This window comes from Pungitius pungitius, chromosome 13 (assembly GCF_949316345.1).
Source record: "Pungitius pungitius chromosome 13, fPunPun2.1, whole genome shotgun sequence".
NCBI lineage: Eukaryota > Metazoa > Chordata > Actinopteri > Perciformes > Gasterosteidae > Pungitius > Pungitius pungitius.
The window spans coordinates 8,391,113-8,418,519 of record NC_084912.1 but is presented as its reverse complement, the minus strand read 5'-3'; the positions used below and the strand labels follow the sequence as shown (position 1 = coordinate 8,418,519).

Sequence of the window (27,407 nt, the reverse complement as noted above, 5' to 3'; positions counted from 1 at the left end):
ATCACTCTGGTGAAGTAAGACACCGTTTGCAGAGGAAGGCTAGAAGGTTTAATGAAGGATGATGCCGTAAACATGGAGCTCAACAGTGCACTCGAGATCAAAACTATCTTTATTCAGTAATGAGCGTTGAGTATTTCTGGGGCAAAATATTCCTAAAAGCCACAGGGAAGCTGTATGAGTAGCTTCAGCAGGGCCGGGTTAAAAACACTGCATATATTACACTCACTATGTGGTGACTCGCTTTGCAGATTATTTTGAATATTATGTTCAGCTCTGACGGTAAATAATACAACTCACATTCAATGCTGCCACCCAGTGGCAACAGGTCACTAAATTAATAAATACACAAAGAAAAGGCTACAATGACGAAGTGCAAATTTCTTCTGAGTCCATTAATGTCTCTCCAGACATGTCAGAGCATCATGGTAAAAACTCAAAGTATCCCTGACCACAGCTCAGAAACATCTCAACATCATCATTACATCTACAGACTGAAAGTGCACAGTAACAAAAAAGGTTTCAGCAATTGAAAAAATACACACAAACTGCTGCAATTAAAGGTTTGTCAATAAAATGCTAAATTATCTGAAATCCTGTGCCCCCTCAGCCAATACCGGTGATTGTATTATATTCAGATTAGTCTAGAGAACAAAGGGAAAGAAAAAGAAATAAACGTCTTCTCATTCAAGACATTTCACCAAAAACCTGCAGCCTAAATGTAAAGTCATGCTAAGCTCTGAGGACACACAACATTATAAATCATCCCATTATTTAACACTCCAGTCACCTTTCAATAAAAGCTATGCATTTTATTGCCAAGTCTGTAAAAAAATCAACACATGTAAAGAAAGTGATTAGAAAAACACGACAAATTTGATCATTTTAAGCTGCAGTCTATCTGTGATTATGCAGACACTTGTGTGTGAATGAGGGGGGGCTTCTACACAATGAGGGGGTTGGTCTGGTGTTAATGACCACTGATTTGCCCCAAGCCAGTCGAGCTGACCTGCTGCATTCACACACTGGTGTAGTTGCCCAAATAAAAGCCACGTGTTGTGTGTTTAACACTTTAACTAAATCTCCTCCTACACACAAAAGCAACAAGTAATGAGATAACACAGACACAGAGTCCCTTTATATCCTTTTTTCTTTTCCAGCGTTAACTGGAGCTCCCTGAACTCAAGGAAAAGGCGATTTCTGCACCGGGTTTAAGACGTAGCGAGTGAGCCTCCGACCCCCCCCCCCCCCCCCCCCTGATGGAAGCATCAAGGTTGATCTACTTACTGACTCGGAAGGTGTAGAAAGAGCTACTAGTTTAGGTGGAGGGTCTGCTTCATGAACTCGTAGGTGGTGAAGGCGACGGCCTGGGAGGGGACGCAGCGGATGAAGTTGAGAGAAAGTCCTCGGTACAATCCCTTCTTGACCCCGTAATTGCTATAAACGTACGTCAGGGTCTTGCTCATTGATCTGTTCGTGCAAGACAAGAAATAAAACACTTTTTAGAATTCTTGATTGAGCTCATAATGAATTATTCAATCTAGAATTTTACTTTTAATAATTGAAATCACAGCTATATTAATACAAACAAACAAACAAACCATGAGACAAATATTAGCCCATAATACAAGATCTTAAGTGATACCAAGATTTCAAAGAGCAAAGGACTTGTCTCTGGACTGTTTTATAAAGGGTCCTGACGGGTACAATGTGCAGATTACGGAGAGTGGGAACGTTGGTGATACTTACACACATTTATCAGAGTCAGGAAGCACAGATCCTAACTGCATTCTTCTCCGAGCCACATCCAACGGGTACCTGGTGAGAAAAGGCACAACGTGACCCACCCAGCGTTAGTGAATCAGTGTGATCAGCAAACTCAAGCCCCTGCGTCACCATGAACACTCACGATATTGCCTGAGCAATGGCACCGGCGACCCCTCCGCAGAGCAGGTTAACGTGTGTTTTCAGGACCAGGACGTCCGGGTTGTCTGATGAGGGTCGACCCACCACCTCCGGGAAATGTTTCAAGCCGAGGCTCTTCAGGGTACCAAAGGTGAAGAATGAGAAACCTGTGGGACAGAGAGGGGGGGACGGGGCATAAAGGGTCAAGCTAATGGAGGACATCTTATGTCGTTCTGCTAAACAATAACTTGTTACCAAAGGCTGGTATCGCTCTTTGCAATATAATCTCAATAAGCACCTGCATAAGGGGCCATCCCAATAAGGGTTGGTATAAGACCCCTATAGAAGCCTGAGACGCCCCCTTCCTACATAAAAAAAAAGAAAAACAGGTCCAAGTGCGTAAGGTATATACAGTAAACATTTTGAACAATAGCAACAACAAAATAGGTAAGATTTCTATGCATTTAATAAAAAGAAGAATGTTTGTGAAGACTGTGTTGCATGAACCCAGAATCAAATTACCTTAAGATAGATGGTATGGAAGGCATTGGCAATTCCAGTGTAGCCATGCTCTCCTGTCACCTGGAAGGCCAGTCTAGCTCGGATCACATCCAGAGGGTAGGTGCATATAACTGCAGTCATCCCTAAAAAAAACACATTATTTCTGATGGTCATGGTTGTGTTTCACCAGGATAAACTGAGTTTAAGCACATTGCAGCTATATTTAATTTAATGTGACAGATGTTCTACTTTCTCTCTCTTAAATCTGATAAAAGTAAAGTTGGAGCTGGACCACTTCAATATATTTTATAAATATGTATTAAGCCACAATTACAAGGCGTGGCGCTCACTTGCACAGAGGTGATGGAGTATTCTAAACATTTCAAGAAATCTATGATTCAGGAAGAGAGAATAATACCAATATTCAATAATAATAGGGGGGAAAGTTTAAGGGACAATTGTAATACACATAGTACATGATGTACAACTGGGAGCCAGTGAGTAGGTCAGTCTTTTAAGTGTAACGGTAATTTACCTGCCATAGATCCAGCCATTAGGCGGTGGATGTGTCCAGAGATCCCAACCTGTTTACTTAGAAGCTGTAAAAGAAGGAGCACAGTTTCACCAATAAAAATAAAGCACATTTCCCTGTAGCAAAATGTAATTGCAGGAAAAATCGCATACAGGATCAGCATGAAAGCATTTCACATTTCCCTTGAACGACTGCTGCCATCGGATTTACGACCACACAGTATTTAGAACATTGCCATTTAAACGTGTTTTTCCAAACTATTGTACTGCACCTTTTTATATTTGTCAAAGGCCATGAACTGGATGGCTCCGTATGGAAATATCCGGACCATCATTGCTCCATTACCCTTGTACAAGCCGAGGAAGCCTTCTTTCTTTGGCACAGCCTTTAGAGTGGAAAACACACCTGCAAAAGAAGATCGGACGTTTCACCCATGTGGCACAGATGTGTGAAAAGAAACACTTCATGGTCTTCTGTATTTGGCTGCTGATGTTTCTACCCAGGTGTTTGTAATGGGGGTTATGGGCTTGAAGAAGAATCTTGATTCTGTCAAGAGGAGCAATAGTAGTCTTGGCACAGCATCCTGCAACACCTAATCAAAAACAGAAAAACAAGATATCAACCCATTTGTTGTTAGAGAGATCTCTATTGTTTCTATTCTATCCTTTCTCCGCCGCGCTGCACAGGGAGGTCAGATAGGAGGGTCAGCAGAGGAACGGCCTCTCCAAGTCGGCTATGGGGCGCTTGATGAAGCAACCGAATTAAGCCATTGCAGGAGGTGCTGCCTCGGTTTCAGGCTGACAAAAAACCAAGCGGCGGGAAGTAAACCAAAGCAACGCAGAAACACAAAGGGCTTGAAAGGGTCATCACAGACCTTAAAACTGATGTCAGATCCTACCTCCGGCTACAAAGGAGCGAAGGAAGTAGTAGTCCCTGTCTGCAGGTTTGCTGCTCCTTAAGGCAGCAGATGTGGAGACCACAGCCTCCGATGTCATCCTTCCTGCTCAGGAATCTGCCACATCCGTGACTGTGCAGTTTGGGAAGATAAGACTGTCAGCAGGTGTCATCATATTCAACGGCGAACGGGACTGGTCCATTTTGTTTGTGGTGTTGCTGATGAGTCACTCGTGTCGGGGTCAGCGTACGGCAGAGGGAGGCGCACTTCGACTCAGCCCCGGGACGAAGGGCCACCGGATGATACTCACACGATAATCCAAACTGTCAGGAGGCACTAAAGTGCACAGTGTGTGCAATGCGGTCGTTCAAAAAGAAAAGTGACGTTCAGTCACAGACGCGCAGTCTCCAGCTTCTCGCGTGTCCGTGAGGTTCACGCGCGGCGGACACCGGGTTGTGTTGCCCTCGTTACGACGTGTGCAGTTTCACTTACGTACCCGGCTAGGAAAACGTATTGAAGCCACTTTTAGTATTCACGCAACGCATCCATGCCCTTTGCCCGTCGCCGCCTGACTACAGCTGACCTAAAGCAGACGCATGCTGATGACGCAGGAGGAAGGAGACAGAGGAGGGGCCGAGAAGTGACGGAGAGGGGGTGGGGGGATCCACATATATTGCAGTAGTTTTGTACTCAGAAAACAAATAACCTTTTTGGACATAACTCCCTTTTAACTGTTTTAAAGTTAATACCATCACGAAACAACAGAAGAAAATGTTTAGTGAAATTGTGAAATGAGGGGTTAATGTTTGACCTTTGGTTTGAGCTGCAATGTCCTTCTATGGTGTGAAAATAGTAACTATGACCAGTCATTGTTTTTAGTTATATTAATATTAACCATGGCAACAAGGAACAGGAACAGGGAGTTTTCCTCGTTTGAGAGACTATCCGGTCAGGGGTCAGTCAGCAGAGTAACGTGTATGAACGTGTTTGTATGTGTGTGCATTTGTGTGTGTGTGTGTGTGCGTGCGTGCGCGCGCGCGCGTGTAGCATGTAATTGACGGCTAAAAAGGGATTGGACATTCTTTTACCCCGCCCCCATTCAAATGTGGTGCTTACTGCTTTCTAATAGGAGAATGCTCGCCTGTTAGTGCATAACGGCGTCATTTAATAATTGATATCAAACCATATTGTTTTCCTCCCCCACAAAAAAAACCCCTCACACCACAGAGTGTAATCCCCTTTTATTTAGAATAAACCCAGCCACCGCGTTAACAATGACTATACAATAAAGGATTAATAAGCGACTCATCATCAGAGGTGAAGCGCGCCCCTGCGTCCATTTTGCAGACACGCAGCGCAGCTCGGGGGCGCAAAAACAACCCGAGCGACGGTTCGTCACGTTAAACTCCGCTCCAGGTTTTCTCCCCCGCTGCCGACGACGCGTCTCTCGGGGCCAGAGGAGACCGTGGGTTACGTCTGCGTGGAGAAGGGGGGGCGGTGTAGGTGGTGGGAGTGGGGGGGGGGAGAAGTGTACGCGAGAGCTGCCCTGCATGGATCCACGGTGGAGGGATTTTTACGGTTCCGCGGGTGTCGTGCTCCGCCGAAGGCGACGCGTTGGGAAACAACTGCCCCGCTCGGTGCACGCTCACGTCGGCGCTCGTGCCATGTCCGCGTGTCAGCGTGGAGAGAGGACCGCGCTCGCCCGCAGTCTGCGTTCGCCGAGGACGGAAACCGATTCGAGGGCTCGCCGCGTCGCCGGAGCGGAGTATTATTAGCAGTTCAGACAGTGCAACTGTCGCTTTCTGGTATGTGAAGCATGTTGGCCTTTAAAACGAGTTATTTAAATACAAATGAAAAAAAAAATTAAAAAATCAACCTCGCGGGCAACTAAACGACCCCGCATCCACGCGGCAGGTTCGGTGACAGCGGTCAAGTGCGAAATAATAATACGCAAAGAGCGTCGCTGAAGGCGTTTTTACACGGTAATAAACGCGTTCTTCCGCCAGTCAGGAAGAAGAAAACAGGATCCGACCTCCAGCCCGAGCCGCTCCGCAGCGTGCTGCCCTTTAACTGCTACTAGACACGCGTTAGTCATTCCTGCAGATACTACAGGGTTTTGTATATTTCTTTTGATTGTGTATCTTTATTCAAAAATATGGTATTGATTAGAAGAGCATTGGATGTTTTTGTTTTTGGACGTCAGTCTTACAGCACGTTCAAGTAGATATTTCAGGCGGGGCAAAACTGTCATTTCCAGCACACAAAGTAAAGAATAATTGGATAGATTTAGCTTTGTATATTGTACTACTATGGAATTTTATCTGATATCGTATAGTTTCTTTTGTGCTAACAGTCCATCTTTGCAACTCTAACAATGCATTTAAAAGGCTATTTTATTTCCCTTCTCTTTACGCTGTCTTTATAGATCATGAACTGCAGATACACAATAGTGACAGCATCCTAATTTCTAGTACAAGAACGCAAAGGAATATTCTTTAACAGAAAATTGAGCGGCGCAAAAGATAAACTCCTGGCTCCCATGCTGGCTGCAAGAGATCCTCCCCTGCACACCCTCAGCCATGCCTGCTACTACCAAGCGCACCAGGAGACAGACACCTGCTCAGAGAAAAAATGGCCAGAAGGGGATCACCACCAAGAGGCAAACCTGTAACTCCAACAAACCCAGGGGAAGAGCCACTGAGAGGCCCAAGAAAACACCTGCAGAACCCAAAAGGTCAACATCCAGGGTCCAGGCCCAGTCAGCCCAAAGCCCCCGTGGGAGACGGGCTAGTGGGCCCGCTAGTAAAGTCTCCGGGAGGGCCGACCGTACCGCAAATGTAACGGGATCTGCGAGGCTTAGGCGGCCGAGCAATCTGCCCGACCACTCTGGCGAGTCACAGGAGCCCCCGGGGCGAAGGAAGTCCCTGCGTGGCACACAGGTGTCTGTTACTCCCTGCCAGCCTCCTAAACCGTGCAGGGGGAGGAGAAACAGCAGGAGGGTCGCGGGTAGACGAGCGCCGTCACAGCAAGGCAAAAAGAGAAACAAGCCCTCGAGCATCGGTGACTCAACTCCCGAGGAGGAAAGTGTGAATACCGACACCTGTGATGCAAAAGAAATACTCCCAGTCTCTCTAAAAAATGATTCTGAGGTTCCTTCGAGAATCAAAGACCAGGGTCTAGGAGTCAACGCCAGAGAGGGAAGCCCTCATGAAGCCGATCGGCCACCGTGTAAAGACAACCTGCAAGACTGTGACGGTACCGAAACCCAGGGAGACAAAAACACCCTCAGTCCCGGCAGCAAAGGTGACCTGAGGTGTGTGATTGGTGTGTGTGGCGATGGGGATGGACAGCAAAACCTCTGCAGTGACAGAAGTAAAGACTGTCCCTCCGTGCTAACGAGGGCCGGTTCACCGGAGGCGCAGGGCGGCTGCGAGGGTGAAGACGCTTCATCTGTCCTTGGAAATAAGCCAGATCGTCCCTCCGGCGACGGAAAGCAAGATGATGGTGGGTGTGCTGTCCGTCAAGGGGAAGATAACAGAGTGGATCTAAAAGAAAATAGGACAGATGAAAGAGCGATGGTCATCGCTGACAGGAAAGAAAAGGAAAATCTTGAGAGAGCAGAGAGTTATGGGAATGAGGAACCAGTTGAGGGACAGAAGGAGACTGTGGATGAGATGCAGGAGCTCGCTGAAAGTCTGTGTCATTTTAAGACAGGAGAAAACAAAAAGGAGACTGATTTATACATCGATACTGCTGACTCCCAACCCAGCGCTGCAGCTTCTGAACCTCCAGATCCTCCTCAATCCAACCAGGGACTAACAGCACACTCAGAATCACCTCAGCGTGGGAAGTCTGTCTCCAACACAGCTACCTCAAATCCCACCGAAGCGCCCTCCTCCTCAGAGGCACTTGAGCCGGGGTTTCTGATGCAACCGACCCTTCATGGTGCTAAATCTCAACTACCAGGCTCCCCGGTGGTCGACGAACCCGCCCTGGTGGTCCAGACCGTGCTGGTGAAAAGAAATACGCCGGTTATTTTCCGCAGTGACTCCCTCAAACCCGGGTGCTTGAAGTATTCGAGCCGACTGCAAAGCGCCACGATCCACCCTCCTCCCGGGGAGGAACGAGCAGAGACGCAGTCCAAAGACGGCGAATCTAATCGAGAGCCTTTGGGGCGCCAGAGACAGGAGGACACGCCACCCGTCCCTCCCTCCAGCGTGGACGCCCTCGCGGCTGAGACCAGACCAAACCTCGGCGGAGACGGCGTTGTGGTTGCCGAGGCGGAATCGCTGCCAAAGATCTCGATCCCCTCCCTGGACAGCAGCTTCACCTTCTCCTGCAGCTCGGAGAGCACTCGATCCTCCCTCTCTTTCGACACGGAGTCGGAGGCCGGGTATGGAGAGTCCGGCCCCTGTCTGCCACCCGGATCCTTTGGGCCAGAAGGGGCGTTCCCGCCCTCCTGGACCGGTCCCAGGCCCCATAGGAAGGAGAAGAAGAAGCGGAGCAGGTGTGGGACATGTGAGCCGTGCCAGAGGAAGGTCAGCTGTGGCCAGTGCAGTTGCTGCCTCAACCGCAGTACGGGCCACCAGATCTGTAAGCTGAGGAAGTGCGTGGAGCTGAGGAGGAGGAGAACGTCATTGCTGCTCGCTCTCTCTGCCCCACCGGTGAGTTCCCATTCAAAAGCAAACACATTTCAGTGGGTTTCATTGCAGTCAGGGAGGTAAATTCAGTGAATGATTTTAATTGGGAATTCACTCAAGCTTCTGTTCGCATCTGCGAACAGCTGATCAGAAGTCACCCGACAACCGAGCGGTCGTTACTGTCTGACGGCGTCGCTTTTGATCTCTGAGGTTTCCCAGAACTCCCCCCGGAAGCAGCAGCGATATCACGAGCTGAATAAACAGTTGATGCACCAGGCTTCCCTTTCACGTTGTGTTCCACATTTTTTCGGTTCCAACTGATGCCGCACACTTTAATTTACAGTGTCTTCCTGTTTAAATGTTGAGGAACGCGTTGAGTGATAAAAAAGGGGAACTGCTTGTGGGTGGACCCGTGTATGTGATTCGAGACGCTACGAATGCTTCATGGTTGAGGACGCCTCATGTGAAGAGGGAAAGGACCTATCACATGACAGGCAGTCTAACACGTGCGTGAGTACGTGTCTGTTTGTGTTCGTCTGTGTCGGCGCCATGGTGCAACGAGGAGAATGAGTTATTTTGTGACTGCGGGGACTGTGCTGTGTATCTGCATTTTTGTGTGTGTGTGTGTGTGTGTGTGTGTGTGTGTGTGTGGATTGGTATTAAGCCAATTGGAGTTGGATGTTTTTGCACAGGACCTCTGCATGGCATTGTGACGGCATATTTTAGAACCATTAAGACAATGAATAAACACCCAGGAAGTTTGTTGAGAGAGGAATTTGTCCCGGCCGATATGAAAACAGTTCTAGTCTTCATTTTGACATCAAATGAAGACTCACTCCAGCTTTACACAGCTCGCTAGTATGTTTGCGCTACTTGTTTAGCTGCTCTGCCAGCAACTTAAAAGTCTCCCACCACATCATCTCATCATTTTCTTTGGAAAAACACTGTTTCCTGCTCAGCGCGATCAGCTGAACGTAGTCGAGCATGGAGCAACTAAAGGGATAAATATGTCCGTCAGGAGTTGGTAGAGATGGGGGATTATTAGACTGACATTTAAACCCAAATGAGCAGCACTTATTTTTTCTCAGATTGCGAATAAAAACCCAGAAAAAATGTTATTGAGTTCCGGAGTTAAATATGTCAAGTTTCCGGATAGATAACTGCAATGAGGTTATTATATTGCTTTGTGTAACAACATTTTGTCATGACTGCGTGGTTGTCAGATTGCATTGGAGTTAAACTAATATCCATTGGCCAAAATGATTAATGCAGGATTAAACTGTTTCATTTTACATACATGGCACTTTGTAAAGTAGTATCACAATGATTCAGATGCTTATGTGAGGACATACAGTTTATATACAAGAGCCACACAACCATGTGCATAGTTGGGGGTTGGCTTAGGGGGGGTGGGGGGGGGGGGGGGCACCACGTAAACAACTGTGAGTGAGCGTCCATGCGGCTGTTCCTGCGAGGGTGCATGCATGCGCTGGCCGAGCCTTCAGAGTCGTGCCATGGGCAGATTAATGCTGATTATGCAATACCCGCATTATAACAAGTGATTGGTGTCAGAAGAAAATCGGCGGGGCAACAGGCACTTTCCCTCAATTCAAAGTTACAATGTGTAGATATTGTGTATACAAATATCTCTATAATTTTTAAACAAAGAAACAAAAAAGCCATTGGTACAAAGTCGTTTCCTATACTAGTCCTGACCTTTTATGCACTATTTCTGTGTTAGTGTAAGAGGGTTTGAGGACAGAAATAAAAGGCCATGAAAGAGATTTCTGAAGATACTATTCTGCATAGAAGGAAATGTTGGTGAATGAGTAAAATACACATTTTTTATGTTACATAAATCATACAGATCTGCGTGGTGCGTGCGGGCTGTTGAAAAGCAGACAAGGATTGAAACTGAGTGGTTCTCTTAGCGGCCATCACGTTGACATTCATGCATTGCCTGTAGTTGTGGTTTGAGACGGTTGTTTGATTCTATACGGCCGGGGAGAAGCCTGCACCAGGTGCTGATCATCCCCCTGTGACTTTATTCTAGATGCAACAAAGGGGAAGCAACGTCACCTCTCGGTTTGTATTCAAATATATAATTCATTGAACCACACTGTCAGGGCATGGAGGGTTTATTCATGTGTACTTAAAGTAATAGGTTAAAAACACTTGCTGGCCAGTCCTGTTGATCAAGATCACACACCCTTCTACATTTCTATGTCAAAGAGGAGATCATGTAGGGGCATGTGGATTCGGTTTTTGGTTTTACTGTGTTGAGCTGCTGTGGTTTGATTGTATTGTTATTAAATATGATATACTTAACACACCTTACAAAACACCACAGCTTGATAAATGTAACGCTTGTGAACGTGAATACAAACAAAAAATGTCCATGGTTGGTGTGTTAATAGCAAATAAAGTGAGCCTTTTGAAAGCTCGGGTCTTGAAGGCCCCCTCGTGGCCTCGCTTTGTATTATGTAGTGAGGACAGGTCTCACTCCGACCTGGCCCTGAATACACCGACACACACGCAAACACGTCCTCATCAGAAACAAAATACTACAGTTCATTGAGTGCAAAGGCTCCAGTATTTACAGAGTGAGTTTAACAGAAATAGTCCTGACATGTTTGGAGCTGTCGGCTGCACAGCTGACTCTGTTGTATGGACTCACGAGGCAGATGTCAGCACTCACATAATGTTTTAAACATTTACATTTCTGCATCAAATCACCCATCTCTTATTGTGTAAACAGTTACCCCTATAACAGTCAGTGCTGGCAGCTCATTTGAAGTAACCAAGCACAAGCTCTTAGATAGCATAATACAATTTATTTTCTAAGCAGACAATATGGGGGCTGGATTCAGATAAATATATTTTTCCTGGTCTGAGGCTGCAGTGGGAGGTTGCCTCAGCAATGGTATCACCAGTGCTTTGCAATAGTGCCAAAATCTAGTGTCTGGTAATCCAATAAAGTCCAGTGTTAATTAAATAAGTAACAAATATAAAGCACGTAGGGCTTTCTTGTTAATTGATAACTTTAGTTATATAACTTCATCAAGAAACCATGGATAAACACATTGAATTACTGCCACGCTCTAGTTATACAACATCTGTAAGTGACTTCCATCTGACAAAAAGCAGCACTCACAGATCTTAACTATTGTGTAACTAGTGTAAATTTTGTCTTTGCTTTTGTGCCCTTCTGTCACTGTATTTATCAAGACCATGCACCTGGTAATGTAGACTTTGCTTAAGTTTGAGGTGCACCATAATTACATCGGAAAGGAAGTGCCTCGATCAGCACAATACACCTGGAGGCAGGCTATACTTTCTACAAATAGTAGTCTGCATGCTTCCAGTCAGCCAGCCAGCTCAGCCCCATCTCCTCCTGCAAACTAATTAATTTCCTTCACTCCCCTTTTTTCTGCTGCAATGCATTTGCCAGAGGAGTAGACCAGCTGAGATAACACGTGGATTAAGAAAACACTTGCCGATCCCTCAGTCGGGAGGAAAAGGCAGCCTGATGTGTGTGTCTGTGTGTGTCTGTGTGCTTGTTAATGATTGTTACCTTTATGTTTGTGTGTCAAAGAGGGATGTTCATGCACATATCTGTATGCATGTATCTAAGTGTAGGTTTTTTAGAGCTTGAGTCTTTTCTGCATCAAAACCCCCACATCGTTCTCTAATGGACCAACCTAATGTAAAGTGAGAGTGATTGTCCCAGCAGACGCTTCTGTCAGGTCACCTCTTCACCCTTTCTCTCTTTCACACACACACACACACACACACACACACACATACACACCCACAGTCTTTGGCACCCACAGTTGCCATGGCGACCTCATTGTCTGGTGCTCACCTTTGACCTGCCTGGTTGTCTGATGGAGTATTCTCAGGGTCGTAAGTAGGATTAGTGGAGATAACCAGCGGGCGTGCACTGCGGTTTTTAAAACAGAACTCGGTCACCTATATACAGGTAATTAGGTTAAACTGCTGATATTGCCCTGCTCATAGTGGGTCAGCAGAAAGATGTGGCTGCCTGTAAAGCCTTAAACATGACCAAATTGCCTATCTCTGTAAATCAATCTATTTAATAAGTGATATAATGATGTAATGGATTTCAATGACTACATGAATGGTAAGAGTGAGAAATATATATGTAATTTAAAGTAAGCTATGGATGATTTGGGGGTGAATTATTTTGAGAGTGTGATTTAATGACTTTGACGAAGGATCCCACTCAGTTTGCTACAGTGTACATTCAGCTGTAGCAGTTATCAACAACAACAACAATGCTAAGATTTCATGTTATTTTTTCATCTTTAGAAAAGATATTTGATCTATAATGCACCACTCCTGAGACCATGTTCTGACTGTTAGGCTGCAAGGCTGCAAGTCCCTGGATGAGCTTTGAAGTTGTGCCACTTGGTTTCTCTGGGTGAAAGGAAATTCTCACTTTTCCCCCCCAAAAGAAAGGCCACTCAAATCCCAGAAAAGGGGTACACAATGGCCCCCTTTGGAGAAACCAGAGCTTAGTCATGCATCAAGCAGACATGTCTACCTCAGAATATATCTTATACGCCTGACAGGGATGAACTCTTCTCGCTCCCTCCTGTCATTATCTCTCTACCTTCCGCCATGCACTGAGTTGAAATAATGTTCATCCTTTTGCCTGCTCTATAATTCCCTTTGTTCATTATCCTCTCAGCCCTGTCTGTAAGTGCAGTCGCTCTTGGAGGTTGTTCGCATCTGTCTGCACACATATTTGTGTGTGTGCGTGAGTGCATGCACGCAGGCAGTCATTTGGCCAACATGCCTACTCAGCATGTTGTACCAGCGCAAACTCAAATAAGCCTTTTCCTGTCTCTTTGTGAGAGGATCTGGGGCCCCCATGTTGCTCTGCCTGCATGGTGTTTGTGTGTGTATTTGGGTCAGTGACAGTGTGTGTGTCAGTGTTTACTAAAAGCGATGGACCCGCCGCTCCCCTTCCACCTTGAATCCTTCTCAAGGTGAAACATATATTGTCGCCAAAGCTACTCTGAAAACTCCAAACCACAGTGCTGTAATCAGAGTTAATACTTATTTGTGTACAGGTTATTGTCTTATAGTATCGATGGTGATTATGTGAGTGATTGTGCATGATTGGACTAGATGAGCAAAATGGGGACAAGTACAAGCGCAGACCTGAGTTTTTCCAGCTGTGTTTCCCCACGGTCGTTACATCACCTCCAGCATCTTTCACTGGAGGTAGAGAGTCAAAAACCCGAAGAAGAATTTCCCCAACTACTACTCAATGCAAATGAGAGACAAGTTTATATTAGCGTCAGCAGTAATGGCAGTAATGACAATATATTGGCCATAATTGCACGTGGCACAGCTCCATCACCGGGCCGTTCTCCATATGTGTCAGAGACAGTTTACGACTGTGGTGTAGAGCAACTTTTTGTTAGCTCACTTGCTTGTTCATATACTGTAACTCAGGGTGATTAATGTTCCGAATACGTGGTCCTAACAAGAGCTGGGTAGCTCGTTAAAGAAATATATAACATATGGGACGCTTAAGGACCTGGAAATCAGGGGTGCGGTGCGGTATTGTGAGTCGTTGTGGATTATTTTTGGCTTCAGGAGAAGGACCATTATTACGATGCTATTAGTGCATGCCGATGGTTGGGGTGTATCTGATAGAGGATTGTGTTCCTGTTGTGTTGTTTACCTTGGTGTCACCTGTTTGACAGTCTACTTTGTAGACTTTGCCAAAAATGTAGTAGTAGTAGTATTGAAATGTGGACACATTGATTTGGCAGGTATCCATATGAGCTTAATCTGTTCACTTTAAACTACAGTAAATGTATCGACCACATGGGTTGGCCCCATAAATACTAAATCTGCAGGCATTGAGCCACATTAGGATTAAAAAGAGATGACAATTACTTCCTCCCCCACCACGACATGCTTCTCTACTTATTCATCAGGATACTTCTTTGCTTACTGCATGAACCCCACATTAATGTAGTTCTCATTGTTGTGTGTGGATTAGGCTGCACGCTCTCTGCTTCCATCATCAAACAGTTGGCCGAGGTGGGTTACTCGAGCGTTACCGACAGCCACCGGCCCGAGCTGCCTTCATGTTTCCCTGTCCCGGTATGACCTCGGCAACTTGGCCACATGGTTTCCTTTAAAGGGGGAAGGGGGGAGTGTACTTTAGGGTGTCATTGCGATTTTCAATCTTTGGGTTCCCTTCTGTCGCCTTGTTTTTCCTTTAACTTCTTTGCAGGGAATTGTTTAGGGAAATGCTCTCCTTTGGGTCGGAGGAGCGAGAATGAGGGGAAAGGGTTTGTTGAGACAGTGTGGATATTGTGAACATCCTCTTTCCTGCCACAGTTTCCACCTCTAGATCATGTGAAAATTAGAATGCCTCCACTAACATGCACGCAACCTACATTTATGATATTCACGGATTGATAATCACGTGACCTAAACGTAACGGGGAGTTGTTTAAGAAATTAAGTAAAAAATAACCCAGCATAACAAGCAGTGTGGTGAGCTGCATCAGGGATTAACAGCTCAGCGGGGATGGAATGGTTTTCCTGTGATCCAGATCCAGCATGTGTGCACTATCCGTTCCACAGCTTGCCACCAGTCCATGTGTGTAGGGCTGGAGTAAAAAGCCCACATAGGGGATCCTTTGTTTAGGAGAGTCTAGGCATGAAAGATAATTTACAAGCCACAAAGGTCCTCACGCCATTGGCTGATGAGGCTCTGTCTGCGTCTGCGAAAGGCATCCCATATGCGAGTGTGTCTATATGCCTGTGTGTGTGTGTGTGTGTGTGCGGTGAGTGTGTGCACGTCTGCTGAAGCAGCACTTTGCTACAGCGGCTCACAGTCGCACTAGTCATGACACTCAGGAGCTTTCCCTGCACACCGCTACAGTAGCAAGGGTTTTTTCTATTGAGGCTGAAGAAAGGCTAAGCAAGATGGCCACCAATACCAATACCTTTTAGGGGTATGCTCCCTAAACCGGAGGGGCTTCCTCCGAGGGCAGACAAGGTAAAGGCAGCCCCGGCGTCTATTGTCTCGCTGCAGATGGCTAAGCTGCAGTGGAGCTCACCTAGAGGTTATCCTCCGTTGCCGCTCTCTCAGCCACCCTGGATTTAGCTGATTGGAGTGCCTCATTCGGAAGCTGCTGTTGTTATTGTTCCCACTCAATCACTGACGAACAAGGAGTTCAGTATGTGAGTGATCGGCCTGTCTTTTCCAGGTGGGTTTAAAAGATGTGACAACAAAGTCAGCAATAAAGAGGTCAGTTTCCACGGTTACAGTCATCGCTCTTTCCCTGTTGCATGTCTTTTTTAGCTGGAATAGTCGCTTCCTCTCCCCTTTTCCTTCTTGCAAGGAGTTCATACAGGTATATTTTTGCACCTGCTGTTTTGTGACTGCTTAGCAGAGAAGTGGAGCGCCTGTAAGCTCTGGGTCATATAACTTGCAGTTTAGCAGGCTTTACTAGTTTACTTAACTGCAGTAGTTTTTGTGCGGTTTGTAGGAAAGACCCTCTGATGCTGTTTCTTTTTTACTCTTTATTCACGCCGGTGTATTGAAGGACAGTTCTTTCAAGTTTATATGTTGTATTTGCATCTATAAAAGTCTTGTTTGGCGCTGTTATCTTTTTAAAGTAGTGTGCTTTCAGTGTTCACTGTGTGACAAACAGGAAACGCTCACTCAATGAATGAAGGAAATTCTCACATATGAGAAACATCCACTAACCACTACTTACAGCCTCAGTCAGAAAGGAAGCACGTTCTTCTCTGTGTATCGTTTCTAAGAGCGTTGCGAGGTGAGGATCCCAGCGGTGTAATATTTCTGCACAGCTGAAAGTTACTCTAAATCACTACAGATTTACTCTATCACAAGGACTATACAAGTATTAAAGTTAATGTGTTTGTATGTTTCTCTTATTGGGAAAAGAAAGGATACGCACTTCTTTGAACTTCCTTGAAGATCCTCAGAAAGAGTTGTTAGGATTCAAGCCACGGTTACGCTTCTGTTGCTAGGGTAGGTCTCTGAACGCCTGTTTGTGTTTAAAGCACTTGCCCTTGGCTACCCTTATGTATTTTTTGTTGATATGCAGAGCTTCGACACAGGCACAGCCGTTTAATACATGTCTAAAAGGAAAATACTGTGTGTGTGTGTGTGTGTGTATGTGTGTGTGTGTATTTAAAACAATAAGTACAGTGCCGTGTGAGTGATTTCAGGGAAGAAAAAGCAAACTCTCAAACGCAAAGATACACAGACCTAAACACAGGCTAAATGAGATGACACATGACTCTGCATTTGGATCCCGCATCAGACCTATGGGCTCAATAGTGTAATTACAAACAGGGGATGTTCAGCTTGTGCACATTTGCACACATGCAAACGCATGTAGAGAGACACGCGTGTGTCTAGTGCAGTGCTGGAAGCTGTCCAGAGCTGCTTTGTCATTGAAAGCAGTTGATTGTGACGGACACCCCTGCTCCCCATCTTTTTCCCTGTTCCCCTCACTCCTACATTTGAATGTCGCGGCGGCCCATTTGCAGTGGCCCTGTTGCCTTAGCGTCTCCAGTATTGCCTCAGCCTGGGCTCCAGCTATCTGTTGCATCAGCAGCGTGTTTGTAGTAATACGGCACAGCCCTGACTGACAGGAAAGGCTGCCGTGGACTCGGCTGTGAAGTCACTGCGACTCTCCTATGCATTATCCAACAACAGCTCAACTTCTAATGTTAAATCCTCCAAACACCTCTCACACTGTTGTAAGGAGCAGCTTTTGGCTATGCTTTGCATTCCTGTGGATAACAGATAGATAACAAAAAGTGGTTCCATGTTGAAATATTTCCAACTCAGCAACACTGACGTTGAACATGAAAAATATTTTCATCTATCTCAGCCATAAAGGGGTAAACACCAGGTGGACCGGGGCCAATCCCACATTCTCAAAGGACAAGGACTTCCATTTTGTTACAGATTATATAGATTATCATGAATGAGAATGGAAATCATTGTAAATAAAGACACTTTATCAATGGTTTTGGCTTCACTTGTCTACACAGCTTGAAATCTTAGTACCTTTTGCTCTCTTAACTCTCTTTCCTTCACAACAAATACATAATCCAATAACAGAATTCACACAGCAGATTCTCTGGTGTCAAACCTAAAAAGGAAAACTTCTTCTTCAGGCAGCTAACAACCATCTTTAAGATTCCAGGGATTTTCCAGTATTAATCCTCTTACACCCCAGAGCTGACACCTTTTATTTTTCATTTTTAATTTAATACTTAGCTCTGAAAGACTGCTATCTCCTATTCATCAAGGCATTCTTGCTCATGATGGCAGATCATGCTCTTTCTCAGCAGCCATCACACGTGGGATGTTTTCACTGCACAAGTGTGAACGCTTGTGAACGTTTATTAGATGGAAAGTGTCTCACACACACACACATTAACATCACCAGTACACATCGCTCACAGTAATGCACATAGATTCTCCAGCTCCTGCAAAGAAGTTTAAGATTCTTTTGTTGTTAATAAACTTCTTTAACTTCTTTTATATCAATGGATTGTTTTCCTCTTTATGTAGTTATGGCTAACTATCTACACTTACGACTGTGGTAGCCTTTAAAACCCGGCCTTTAGAGGCAATCAATATGCCAATATTGTGGACCTTTGGATGGTCGTAGCTCTGCTGGCGGTCAGAATCCTTATTAACAAAAGGGTCAAGCTGCACTGTGTCTGCATGAGACCCAGTGTTGGTTAATCACTCACTCAACAATGCAAATGGGTTAACATGGCAGGGCTGCCTTGTTAATAATCTCATGTGCTTGCACACACATGCTTGCACGCCTACAAACACAAACATCACATGTGCATGCACGCCGAACACATGCCCTCAGTGACCCACTGGTGGTGGCGTAATCAAGAACAGTCCGTGACTGCAAATGCTCACTCGTTGGTTCTCGGCTACCTGTGGGCCGCGAACACATGCAGGAATGCAGATCCTGATTCATAGAAAGCAGAATCTTTACAGCGGCTGCGGCAGATGCTGGTGCCATGCTGCGAGGCAGTTTGCCGTGACTGTCTCCCTGTATACTGCCAGAGCTCGTTGAGTCACTTTGCCCCTCTTGTTTTTCTCCGCGTCTCAGGTGGTTCCGGAAAGTGGGTCGGTAAATGGCAAAGTTAAAGCACAGATGGATGACACCCACACGGCAGTGGAGGAAGATGACGGGGAGGAAGGCCACATACCTCATACCCAAGCTCCCACCATTACCCGCCCGCTCCCCCACGACCCGGCCAAGGACCAAGGGGTGCGGCTGGCCATTGTGAAAAGAGAACTCGGACTGGATTTTACCAGCGGTGCACTTCACCAACACATGTGCTCCCCTCTGACTTTTCAGAACGGTGCCGCTGAGAATCCGACAAAACCCAACGGTGCTAATTTGACCACCGGGTCACATTCTGACCTGAAGTCGGCATATAAAAGAACGATTGCATCAGAGCCTCAAAGGAGTATAATCGCTGCATTCTCCAGAGACTGCCCTGAGAATGGACCCAAGACTCCTCCAGACGGCACGTCGGTTCCACTGAAGAAGATCAAACTGGAGGAGCCGTGGATGTGGATCACCGAACAGGCCACCGCACAGCTGAGTGATGAAGATGAGGTCTGCGAAGACCCGTTGTCCACATTGGCGGCCGTGGGGTGTCTCTCTGTCACAGAAAGGAAGGGACTGGAGGAGAAACTTTTCAGCTCGCGTTCTTCCATTCTGTGCTCCGTCAAAACAGAACCACCAGATTTGTACTTTATCAAAAAAGAGCCTGAGGACTTAAAGAATGACTTGTGTCACAAAAGCTCGCCTGTTAGCCTCCAAAGGACTCCCCTGCCTTTAAAAAATGATCTTCCTCCACGTGTTTTGCAACAAAGCGTGCAGTCCTTGGCAGAGAGAAGAAATCTTAGTTTTGATCAGGCTATTGCTATTGAAGCCTTGACTCAACTGGCAGCTGTACCTCAGAGCACCCCGGGGTGCATTAAAGTTGAAAGTAAGTGTGAACATCCCATTTCCACTGCGGCCCCATTTTCAACTTACATTACAAATACAAGCCTGCAAGAAGCCAAACCCACAGCGGCCATCCTGTACAACAAAGTCTCAGTCATCAGCTCACCGCGTCACCAGACGTCAGTCATACGCCCCCCTGTGGCCAGACAAGGGAATGTCATCCAGCGCGCCCAGGGGTCAAGCTCTGACACAAAGCTGTCTCTGCAGGACCTCTTAGAAGCCAGCTCAAACAGTGATAAAGAGTCCAGCAGGAGGACAGAGACGGGCTTAAGTCCTAGCGCTATCAAGTCTGAATGCAGCCATAAATACCCCAGTGACATGAAGTTTGATAGAGATCATGAGCGCTTGTTTGGGGAGGACAGAGACAGGGTTCTTGGCAAGGCGAGGAGAAACAGAGAGGAAGAGGAGGTGGCCGCTCAGCTGGCCGACTTGGCCTTCATCATCCAGTCTCGACACAACCAGCAGTCGGAGAACAACCCTCCAAAAGGAACCCCTGTGTCGGCCATCAAGTACAACTACAACTCCCAGCTTCCCCCCAGTCAGAAAAAGACCCCCGCGAAAAAAGCAAGGGCAACGCCCGCCAAGCCCAGGAAGAAGAAAAGTGACGGACCTAATGAGGGCATCAGGACCCCCCTCTCAAAACGCACACCAAATGGAGAGGCGGCCCAGAGGAGCAGAGGCCAGAAGGTCCAACCGCAGGGTAAATCCGGCCTGCACCCCAAGAGGAGCCTGTTTCTGCCCCAAGCTCAAATTGACCTGAAGAGATACTTGTCTGAGGCTCAGGAGGAAAGGAGACCGCTCACCCATCCCGGTGAGGCACACGGCGCGGCCCTCTTGGGACCGCAGAACCACAGCACCCTCACAGGCGCCGACCACGCTGTCGGTCACGAACACCATCCGTGGTCCCTTTCAAACGGCCACGCTGCCGGACAGGGGCAGGGATGTGCACGGCATTTGTTAACTCAGGTAGCGCATCCCTTCGGCGCCGACCCCAACACCCGCCCGCCCGATACCGCTCTCCCCGGCCACACTAACGGCTTCTCGAGGGCTCAGCAGTCCCCTCCTCCGAGCCAGCAGGGCTACTACAAGCTGGAGAGGACCGGACCGGTCACCGTGCTGTCCACTGCTACGGATGGGGATCTGGGCCGCTCTGCAGAATCCACTCCGGTCAAGAACGGCGTCAACGGCTTTCTGGAGTCTCCTATGAGTTTCATGGATACCCCGATCAAGAACTTGCTCAACACGCCTTCCAAAAAACTGGCTGATCTTCCATCCTGTCAGTGTGTGGGTGAGTTAGTGCGACCAACAATTTGCTATAATGCACAAATTGCCTGATTAATAAAGTAAAATAAGTTTGTTTTGGAGTGACACTGCAGACCTCAAACTGATATTTTCCTTTCAGAGTTTCCCTCGTGAAATCATCACACACACACATACACACACACACACACACACACACACACACAAACACAAACTGTGTCCTAATTCAAGGGCCAATTCGAGCAGAAGGAGGCCACATTTCTCTGCTATATTTGGAGGAGGCTTTACAGTGCTGATCCCTGTTGACCGGTTCTGATGTATTTGTGTAAATTCAACAGAGTCCATGACCTGAAAGCCAGCTATGATCATTAAACATTTAAGCATTTGCCTTTTTAATTAAAAAAATACCACCATCAAATGAGTATTTGAAGGACAGTTCTGCACTGTAAAATCTTGATAATATCTAATAGATCTTAATTTTCTTCCCCCCTCAGACCAGATCATTGAAAAGGAGGAAGGCCCTTACTATACCCATCTTGGAGCGGGACCCAATGTTCCTGCAGTGAGGGAAATGATGGAGAACAGGTATAGTGACTACCTCCACTCTGTGTACACGGTGTACTGTATATGTGGGTGTGGGTGTGTTTTCTACCAAATATGCTGAAGGAGTACTAGTCAACCTCGGGCCTGGTTGAGTGGGGTGGGGTCAATAACACTGCTCTGCAAGCTCAACAAGTTGTGCACCCTCTCTCTCAGATACACACTCACGTACGACATGTTGAAACAGGAAACCCTTAGAGCAAAGACAAGATGGCAGCTTGTTTAAAACAGCTTGAGGTCCATCTCAGTCGCTCTGCAACTACACACAACTTAAAAGGTGTCATTCCACAGTCATTTAGCTGTTCAATGACAAATGCATCTTAGTTGGTAGTGTGATCGAATGGGTGTATGCATTGTAGTTTTCACTGAGGGATGAGTAACCGTGTAATAAAAAAAAAAAGTGTTTTCACCGGAATGTGCTTCATCTTATTTTTGTTACAGATATGGTGCCAAAGGAAATGCAGTGAGGGTGGAAGTTGTTATTTACACTGGGAAAGAAGGAAGGAGTTCCCAGGGGTGTCCGATAGCTAAATGGGTAGGTAGCTGAATATGTCTTCTGTATATTGAAGTGTTCTTGAGGATCCCTCCTTGGTGCATTTAGGGGCAGAGATGGAAGTCACTTCCAGATTCTTACCCTTACCGAACCCTTGAAAATCCCTTAAATGTTAAAAACTATTCTCTTAAAACACCATTGTATGGTTTGACAGGTCAATCCACAGCGCTTTGAACTCATAACCCTGTAAGTATCCATCATTTTGTGTGCCAATAACCTGACAGGTGGTCCGGCGTGGCAGTGAGCAGGAGAAGCTGCTGTGTTTGGTCCGCCGCAGGCCCGGGCACCACTGCGACACGGCCGTGTTGGTGATCCTCATCCTGGCGTGGGAAGGAATCCCTCGACCGGTGGCGGACAACCTCTACCAGGAACTCACCCAGACCCTCTTCAAACGCGGCTCGCCCACGAGCCGTCGCTGCGCCCTCAATGAAGAGTGAGTACTTGCCTCTTTGTCTTGCAATGATACTTTTCCCTCCCGGCTTTGTTTCTTTATCTTCCTCCCGCCACTCCGTCTCCGCAGTCGAACGTGTGCATGCCAGGGTTTGGACCAAGACACCTGCGGAGCTTCATTTTCCTTTGGGTGCTCCTGGAGCATGTACTTCAATGGCTGTAAGTTTGCCCGCAGCAAAGTGCCCCGCAAGTTCCGCCTTCATGGAGACTACCGCGAGGAGGTGAGGGCTTGGTCATCTTCCAGAAAACCTACTGGAAATCATCTTTTCTAATCTCTTGCTTCCCTCGTTGTTGTAGTGATGTGAGAGGAAATGTTGTCATCAGTGTGCTAGTACCGTCAATCGGGTTCTGTTCCTGTATGTTATCATCCCACCTGTGCATTATTTTAATCAGAAAACTGTTAAATCTTTCCATCACGTTTAGGAGGAGAAGATAGAGGGAAACCTTCAGAGTCTGGCCACTGACCTCGCACCACTGTACAAAAGACTGGCCCCCGAGGCCTTCCAAAATCAGGTATGGAACATTAAATACCCGCCACACGTGACAATGATCCGCAGCTGTCTTTGGCTACCATTAATGTCATTCCAATTGTAATAGATTTTCAATTGTCCGCTCTTTGTTGTTAAATAGGTGGAGAACGAGGCAGCAGGGGCCGACTGCCGGCTGGGTGTGAGGGAGGGACGTCCTTTTTCGGGTGTTACAGCCTGTGTGGATTTCTGTGCCCACGCTCACAAGGACACGCACAACATGAACAACGGCAGCACCGTGGTAAGCAAGCTCCGAGTATGACGCCATGCTTTATACTATTAATTCATGTGTCCTTCTCGCAAGGTGTTGATCGGGCTACTGTTACATTGAACAACTTTTCAGGTTTGCACTCTGACCAAGGAAGATAACCGCGCAGTGCGTAACATACCGGAAGATGAGCAGCTCCATGTTCTGCCACTTTACAAGATCGCGGACAGGGATGAGTTTGGTCAGGTTGAGGGCCAGTGGGCCAAGATACGAAGTGGTGCTCTTCAAGTCCTGTCGGCTTTTCCCCGAGAGGTGAGTGAGCAGGAAGCAGCTACTTATTTGTGTTTGTGGAGTTTTTCTTCTCTTTTTAACTTCACCATCTGTGGTTTGAGGCAATTATTAATACGGTGTTTTGTTTGTATCTGCCAGGTGCGTCTACTGGCTGAGCCAGTGAAATCTGCCCGGAGGATAAGGCAAGAAGCTCGTCTGAAGGCTCAAGCAGATAAACTGGAGAAGAAGCTTGGGCTGACTCCTCTCACTCCGGGGAAAGTGAAAAAAGAAACCCCTAAAAAAGGTAGTAAATCCAGCTGTCTTGTTCATGTGGTTAATCTTTTATAATCAGTAGTATGTGGAGGCCAGAAAGTACAAATGTATTTTATTATGTATAATATATGTATTTTCTATGTCATATCAGAACCACAGGGCCTCTACGGCTCGTACAGACTACCACCCAGACCTGCCAGCACTGGACAGTACCCAGCGGAGGGGAATCCAACCAGCACTTACAACCAGAGCACCAGCAACTACCCCACTCTGGGTGCAGAGGTCACCCCACAGAAGAAGGTCACTACCCCAAATCACCACGGCCGGCCTGACTTCCAGTCGGGACAGAATGGCTCCGCTCTTAATTATAAGACAGTGAGTGGCGGCATGGATGGTTATTCTCCAACATCTGGTGACCAGAGGGCTCGCATACCTCCACACGATGCCCTTACTGACTACCCCCACACTTTTAAAACGGAGCCCCACGAGGTGCACTGCTCTCCTCTTCTCAGACCCTCCCCCGGCGGGAGCGCTCCTCCCCCCCACACCTCCTTCTCCCCCAGACCGACCTCTGAGGGCCTCTTCAGTAGGCTTAACGGAATCCACAGGCCTACAGAGGGGGCCGCGCCAGAGGTCGGGGGTCGTGGCTTTCCTCCGCTCTCGTCGCTACACCTTCCCCCACACTCTCCCTCGCTTGAGCCGGAGGAAGTCAAGCAGGAAGAGGTTTGGTCAGACAGCGAGCACAACTTCCTGGACCGCAATATAGGCGGAGTCGCTGTGGCCCCGTCACACGGCTCCGTCCTGATAGAGTGTGCACGCAGGGAGCTGCACGCCACCACCCCCATCCTCAGGCCGAACCGCAGCCACCCCACGCGCATCTCCCTGGTCTTCTACCAGCACAAGTCCCTCAATGAACCAGGCCACGGGATGGCCATGTGGGATGCCAAAATGGCCAAGCGGGAGCGGGAGCGGGAGGAGGAGGCCGAGAGATTGAGGATGGAGGAATGCATGGGCAAATGCGTGGGGAACACGGAGTTGCAGAGTGAAGCAGGGGAGGAGGCCGAGGGGACGAGGAGGGTCATGAATGTCCCCACGCGTCAAGCGCGGACTCTCCAGAGGGACGGTGTCGTCACCGTGTCCCCATATGCTCTTACCCAGGTGACGGGCCCCTACAATCGCTGGACTTAACGTGTTTTACACACACAGACACAGAAAACTCCTACATTCTTTGCTTCTGCCTTACCTCAATCAACTTTTAACTGCTACTCTCATTTTTACCTAGTTTTCATTGTGCTTTTTTAGCATCTGTTTGTTGACTTTGCCCTTCTTCCTCTCTGCTTTCAAAGTGGTGAGGAAGACCAAAGTATGTTGGCTTTTTTACTGTGAGTTTCTGTGATATTATTGTAAAGAGATGGTGCTTCGAAGCGTTTTTTAAAATGTTTTTAATCTGGTTTTATATACACGATTAAGTACAGAAAAAGTGATTATTTATTCTGATCATAACAATTTCTATTTAATTCCCAGTGTAAGCCTGTTTACTGCAAAATGTGCATGATAAAATGCATCATGTGCTGATGTTTTCTGTTGTACATTAGGAATATGCTCTTTATTTCAGCCAATAATTTGCTGTTAATTATGAGATATGAATCTTGTTGGCTTATATGTTGGTGCCATTCTCCCTGTTAACTCTCTGTTCATCATTACATCACATAATGTAGAAAGCAGGACTAATATTGTGCGTATATTTACTACAGATTTTCAGATGTAGCATTTCTTCATTATTTTCTTCTGCCTCCAGATGCAGCCCTTCTGGCAGCCCATGAAAGAACCACACTTCCTTGTTTTGTTTTAATTTCTCTATGTCCTGATGGTTTGTCTTTTATTCACAGATACGAATGGCATATTACACCAAGAAGCACTTTTTTATTTTCTTAAACTTAACTTGAAAAAGGTCTCAATCCATAGGCCTGATTATGTATATACAGATAGAGATATACAGTATAAGACAATTTAGCATGAACCCTTGTTTATTTTTACGGTATTTCCGTGTTTATTTTCATCCATTTGATCTCATGAAATTCAAAATGTAACGTAACGAGGAATCATGAAATGTTTCAACAATGAAGTCTAGTGTCTTCTGGAAACATCATTTTTAAATTCTTGCATTGGGCACAAGTGGGATTATAGGATTTCAAAAAACGTTATGGTGCTAACAAGACCTCCATATTTTACATAAATAACAATGTGTCGGACTTTGAAATATAAGAATATAAGCGGACACAATTTTGTGTCTAATATTGAATAATCAAACTATTTCTTATTTGTACTCTGCACTGCTTTTGTTGGAAAACCATTCAAACATCAAATCCCTCTCAAACAATTGCCTAAGACGATTTTGGGTGCTCAAAACTTGTGAAGACTTTGTTTACAGATAATAGATTTGTATTTACATGGCCTAAATGATGAGGTTTGTCTCAACTCCTGGTTTACCGGGATCTGTATCTGTTATTACCCATCAAAGACAGGCTCTGTATTTTAAAACCCCATCAAATGAATTCATCCCCACCGACACCACTGATATCCACACTAACACTGGTGGAATAATGTATCTGTGATGTACTTAATGTTCTTTCAGACACTTTTTCTTGGTGCTAACAGGACAAGAAGTCAAGGTACATGCATTGACTTGACCGGGTTATTTACTGTAGAGTGATGGCATGGTGCTTTAATAAAACTCACACACTGATATATGTTTGGTGCAACAGTAGGGTAACCATTTCTGTGGATGATTACTGGCTGAGATGCTTTTGGAATCTCACACTATTGATCATGAGGTTTTAGTACCAGTAAAAAGTGAATTATTGTGCAGATGTCCATCTAGAGTTCAAATAAATGTCTTCCACAGTTAACCAAACTGTAACATATATCAAAACACACATCATGCTCACAAAATGAAATGAATGTAAACTGCTTTTAAATCATTTGATTTATAAACAACATTTTTAAACACGAGACATGACACAATTACAGTTTTAAACATGTCCTTTGATTTACTGTGGTGGACGTTCTCAGTCCGCACTGAAAGTCTTTGTATCAATGAGTATCTAAGAACTAGCACCAGCATATAAAAAAATTAAAATAAAAAAAAACTTTTACTAGTAGAAAATGTGTAAATATGAATGTGAACCATGTTGTTTTTACTGTATTGTTAATGGTGTTTAGACAATGGATGATCTTGCTTATTTTGAAACAGAATTACTGTATGCTCAAAGTATATCCAGTTTAGACTTTAGAAGAGACTAAATTTAGCATTACTTATGTGGTTGGCTAATCTCTTTTTGGGATTGTGAAATAAAGTCATATTTATATTTTGGACCTGAACATGATTTTCTCTTTCCTGGTTTGTCGAAGCTGATTGCTTTTTAGCAAGATAAAAACGTATTTTATATTAGTCCTAATTCCAAAAAATTCCAAAGACTGTGTCGAAATCCAACACACTTGGATGAATCAACACTTAATTTGTACCGCTTGTCTTCTTTTTGCTCAACTGACGTACTGTAGTAGATATTTTAATTCTGAGATCGCTAATTTCATATTTTCCACAAAAAAACTTTCAGAGTCAATGATAAAGATACATATTACCAAAAAACCCAAGCATCCTGAGAAATTGTTGTTTTTAATTCATATTAGTTAATAATTAATCAACATAG

General features: G+C 45.9%; 2 protein-coding genes across 3 annotated transcripts; one reads left to right on the top strand and one right to left on the bottom strand.

Annotated features, from left to right (window-relative positions):
• Positions 1–1,240: 1,240 nt before the first annotated feature.
• slc25a16 (solute carrier family 25 member 16) lies at positions 1,241–4,450 on the bottom strand. Of its 2 annotated transcripts, XM_037466152.2 has the most exons (10): positions 4,141–4,450; positions 3,834–3,962; positions 3,435–3,527; positions 3,207–3,340; positions 2,939–3,002; positions 2,425–2,546; positions 2,201–2,267; positions 1,907–2,069; positions 1,747–1,815; positions 1,241–1,467 (listed from the first exon to the last, which is right to left on the bottom strand). In XM_037466152.2, the coding sequence occupies exons 2-10, from the start codon at positions 3,928–3,930 to the stop codon at positions 1,311–1,313; spliced, it is 966 nt and encodes a 321-aa protein (XP_037322049.1). In that variant the 5' UTR covers positions 3,931–3,962; positions 4,141–4,450; the 3' UTR covers positions 1,241–1,310. The 2 variants fall into 2 exon arrangements, with proteins under 2 accessions (XP_037322049.1, XP_037322048.1); XM_037466151.2 differs by having other exon boundaries at positions 3,834–4,450.
• Positions 4,451–5,357: 907 nt separating this feature from the next.
• Positions 5,358–27,078, top strand: tet1 (tet methylcytosine dioxygenase 1). Its single transcript, XM_037465317.2, has 12 exons — positions 5,358–5,635; positions 6,256–8,494; positions 18,648–20,844; positions 21,311–21,401; positions 21,858–21,951; positions 22,194–22,402; positions 22,490–22,640; positions 22,843–22,932; positions 23,050–23,187; positions 23,290–23,466; positions 23,584–23,728; positions 23,849–27,078. The coding sequence occupies exons 2-12, from the start codon at positions 6,410–6,412 to the stop codon at positions 24,883–24,885; spliced, it is 6,414 nt and encodes a 2,137-aa protein (XP_037321214.2). The 5' UTR covers positions 5,358–5,635; positions 6,256–6,409; the 3' UTR covers positions 24,886–27,078.
• The last annotated feature ends 329 nt before the right edge of the window (positions 27,079–27,407 follow it).

Bases quoted from the DNA above. Each gene is read 5' to 3' on its own strand.
- tet1 (XM_037465317.2), top strand. From the start codon at position 6,410: ATGCCTGCTACTACCAAGCGCACCAGGAGACAGACACCTGCTCAGAGA. The intron at 20,845-21,310 runs GTGAGTTAGTGC...TTCCCCCCTCAG, and splicing joins TCCATCCTGTCAGTGTGTGG to ACCAGATCATTGAAAAGGAG. The intron at 21,952-22,193 runs GTAGGTAGCTGA...ATAACCTGACAG, and splicing joins GGTGTCCGATAGCTAAATGG to GTGGTCCGGCGTGGCAGTGA.
- slc25a16 (XM_037466151.2), bottom strand. From the start codon at position 3,930: ATGACATCGGAGGCTGTGGTCTCCACATCTGCTGCCTTAAGGAGCAGC. The intron at 3,528-3,833 runs GTAGGATCTGAC...GTTTTTGATTAG, and splicing joins TCGCTCCTTTGTAGCCGGAG to GTGTTGCAGGATGCTGTGCC. The intron at 3,003-3,206 runs GTGCAGTACAAT...CTTCTTTTACAG, and splicing joins CCTTTGACAAATATAAAAAG to CTTCTAAGTAAACAGGTTGG.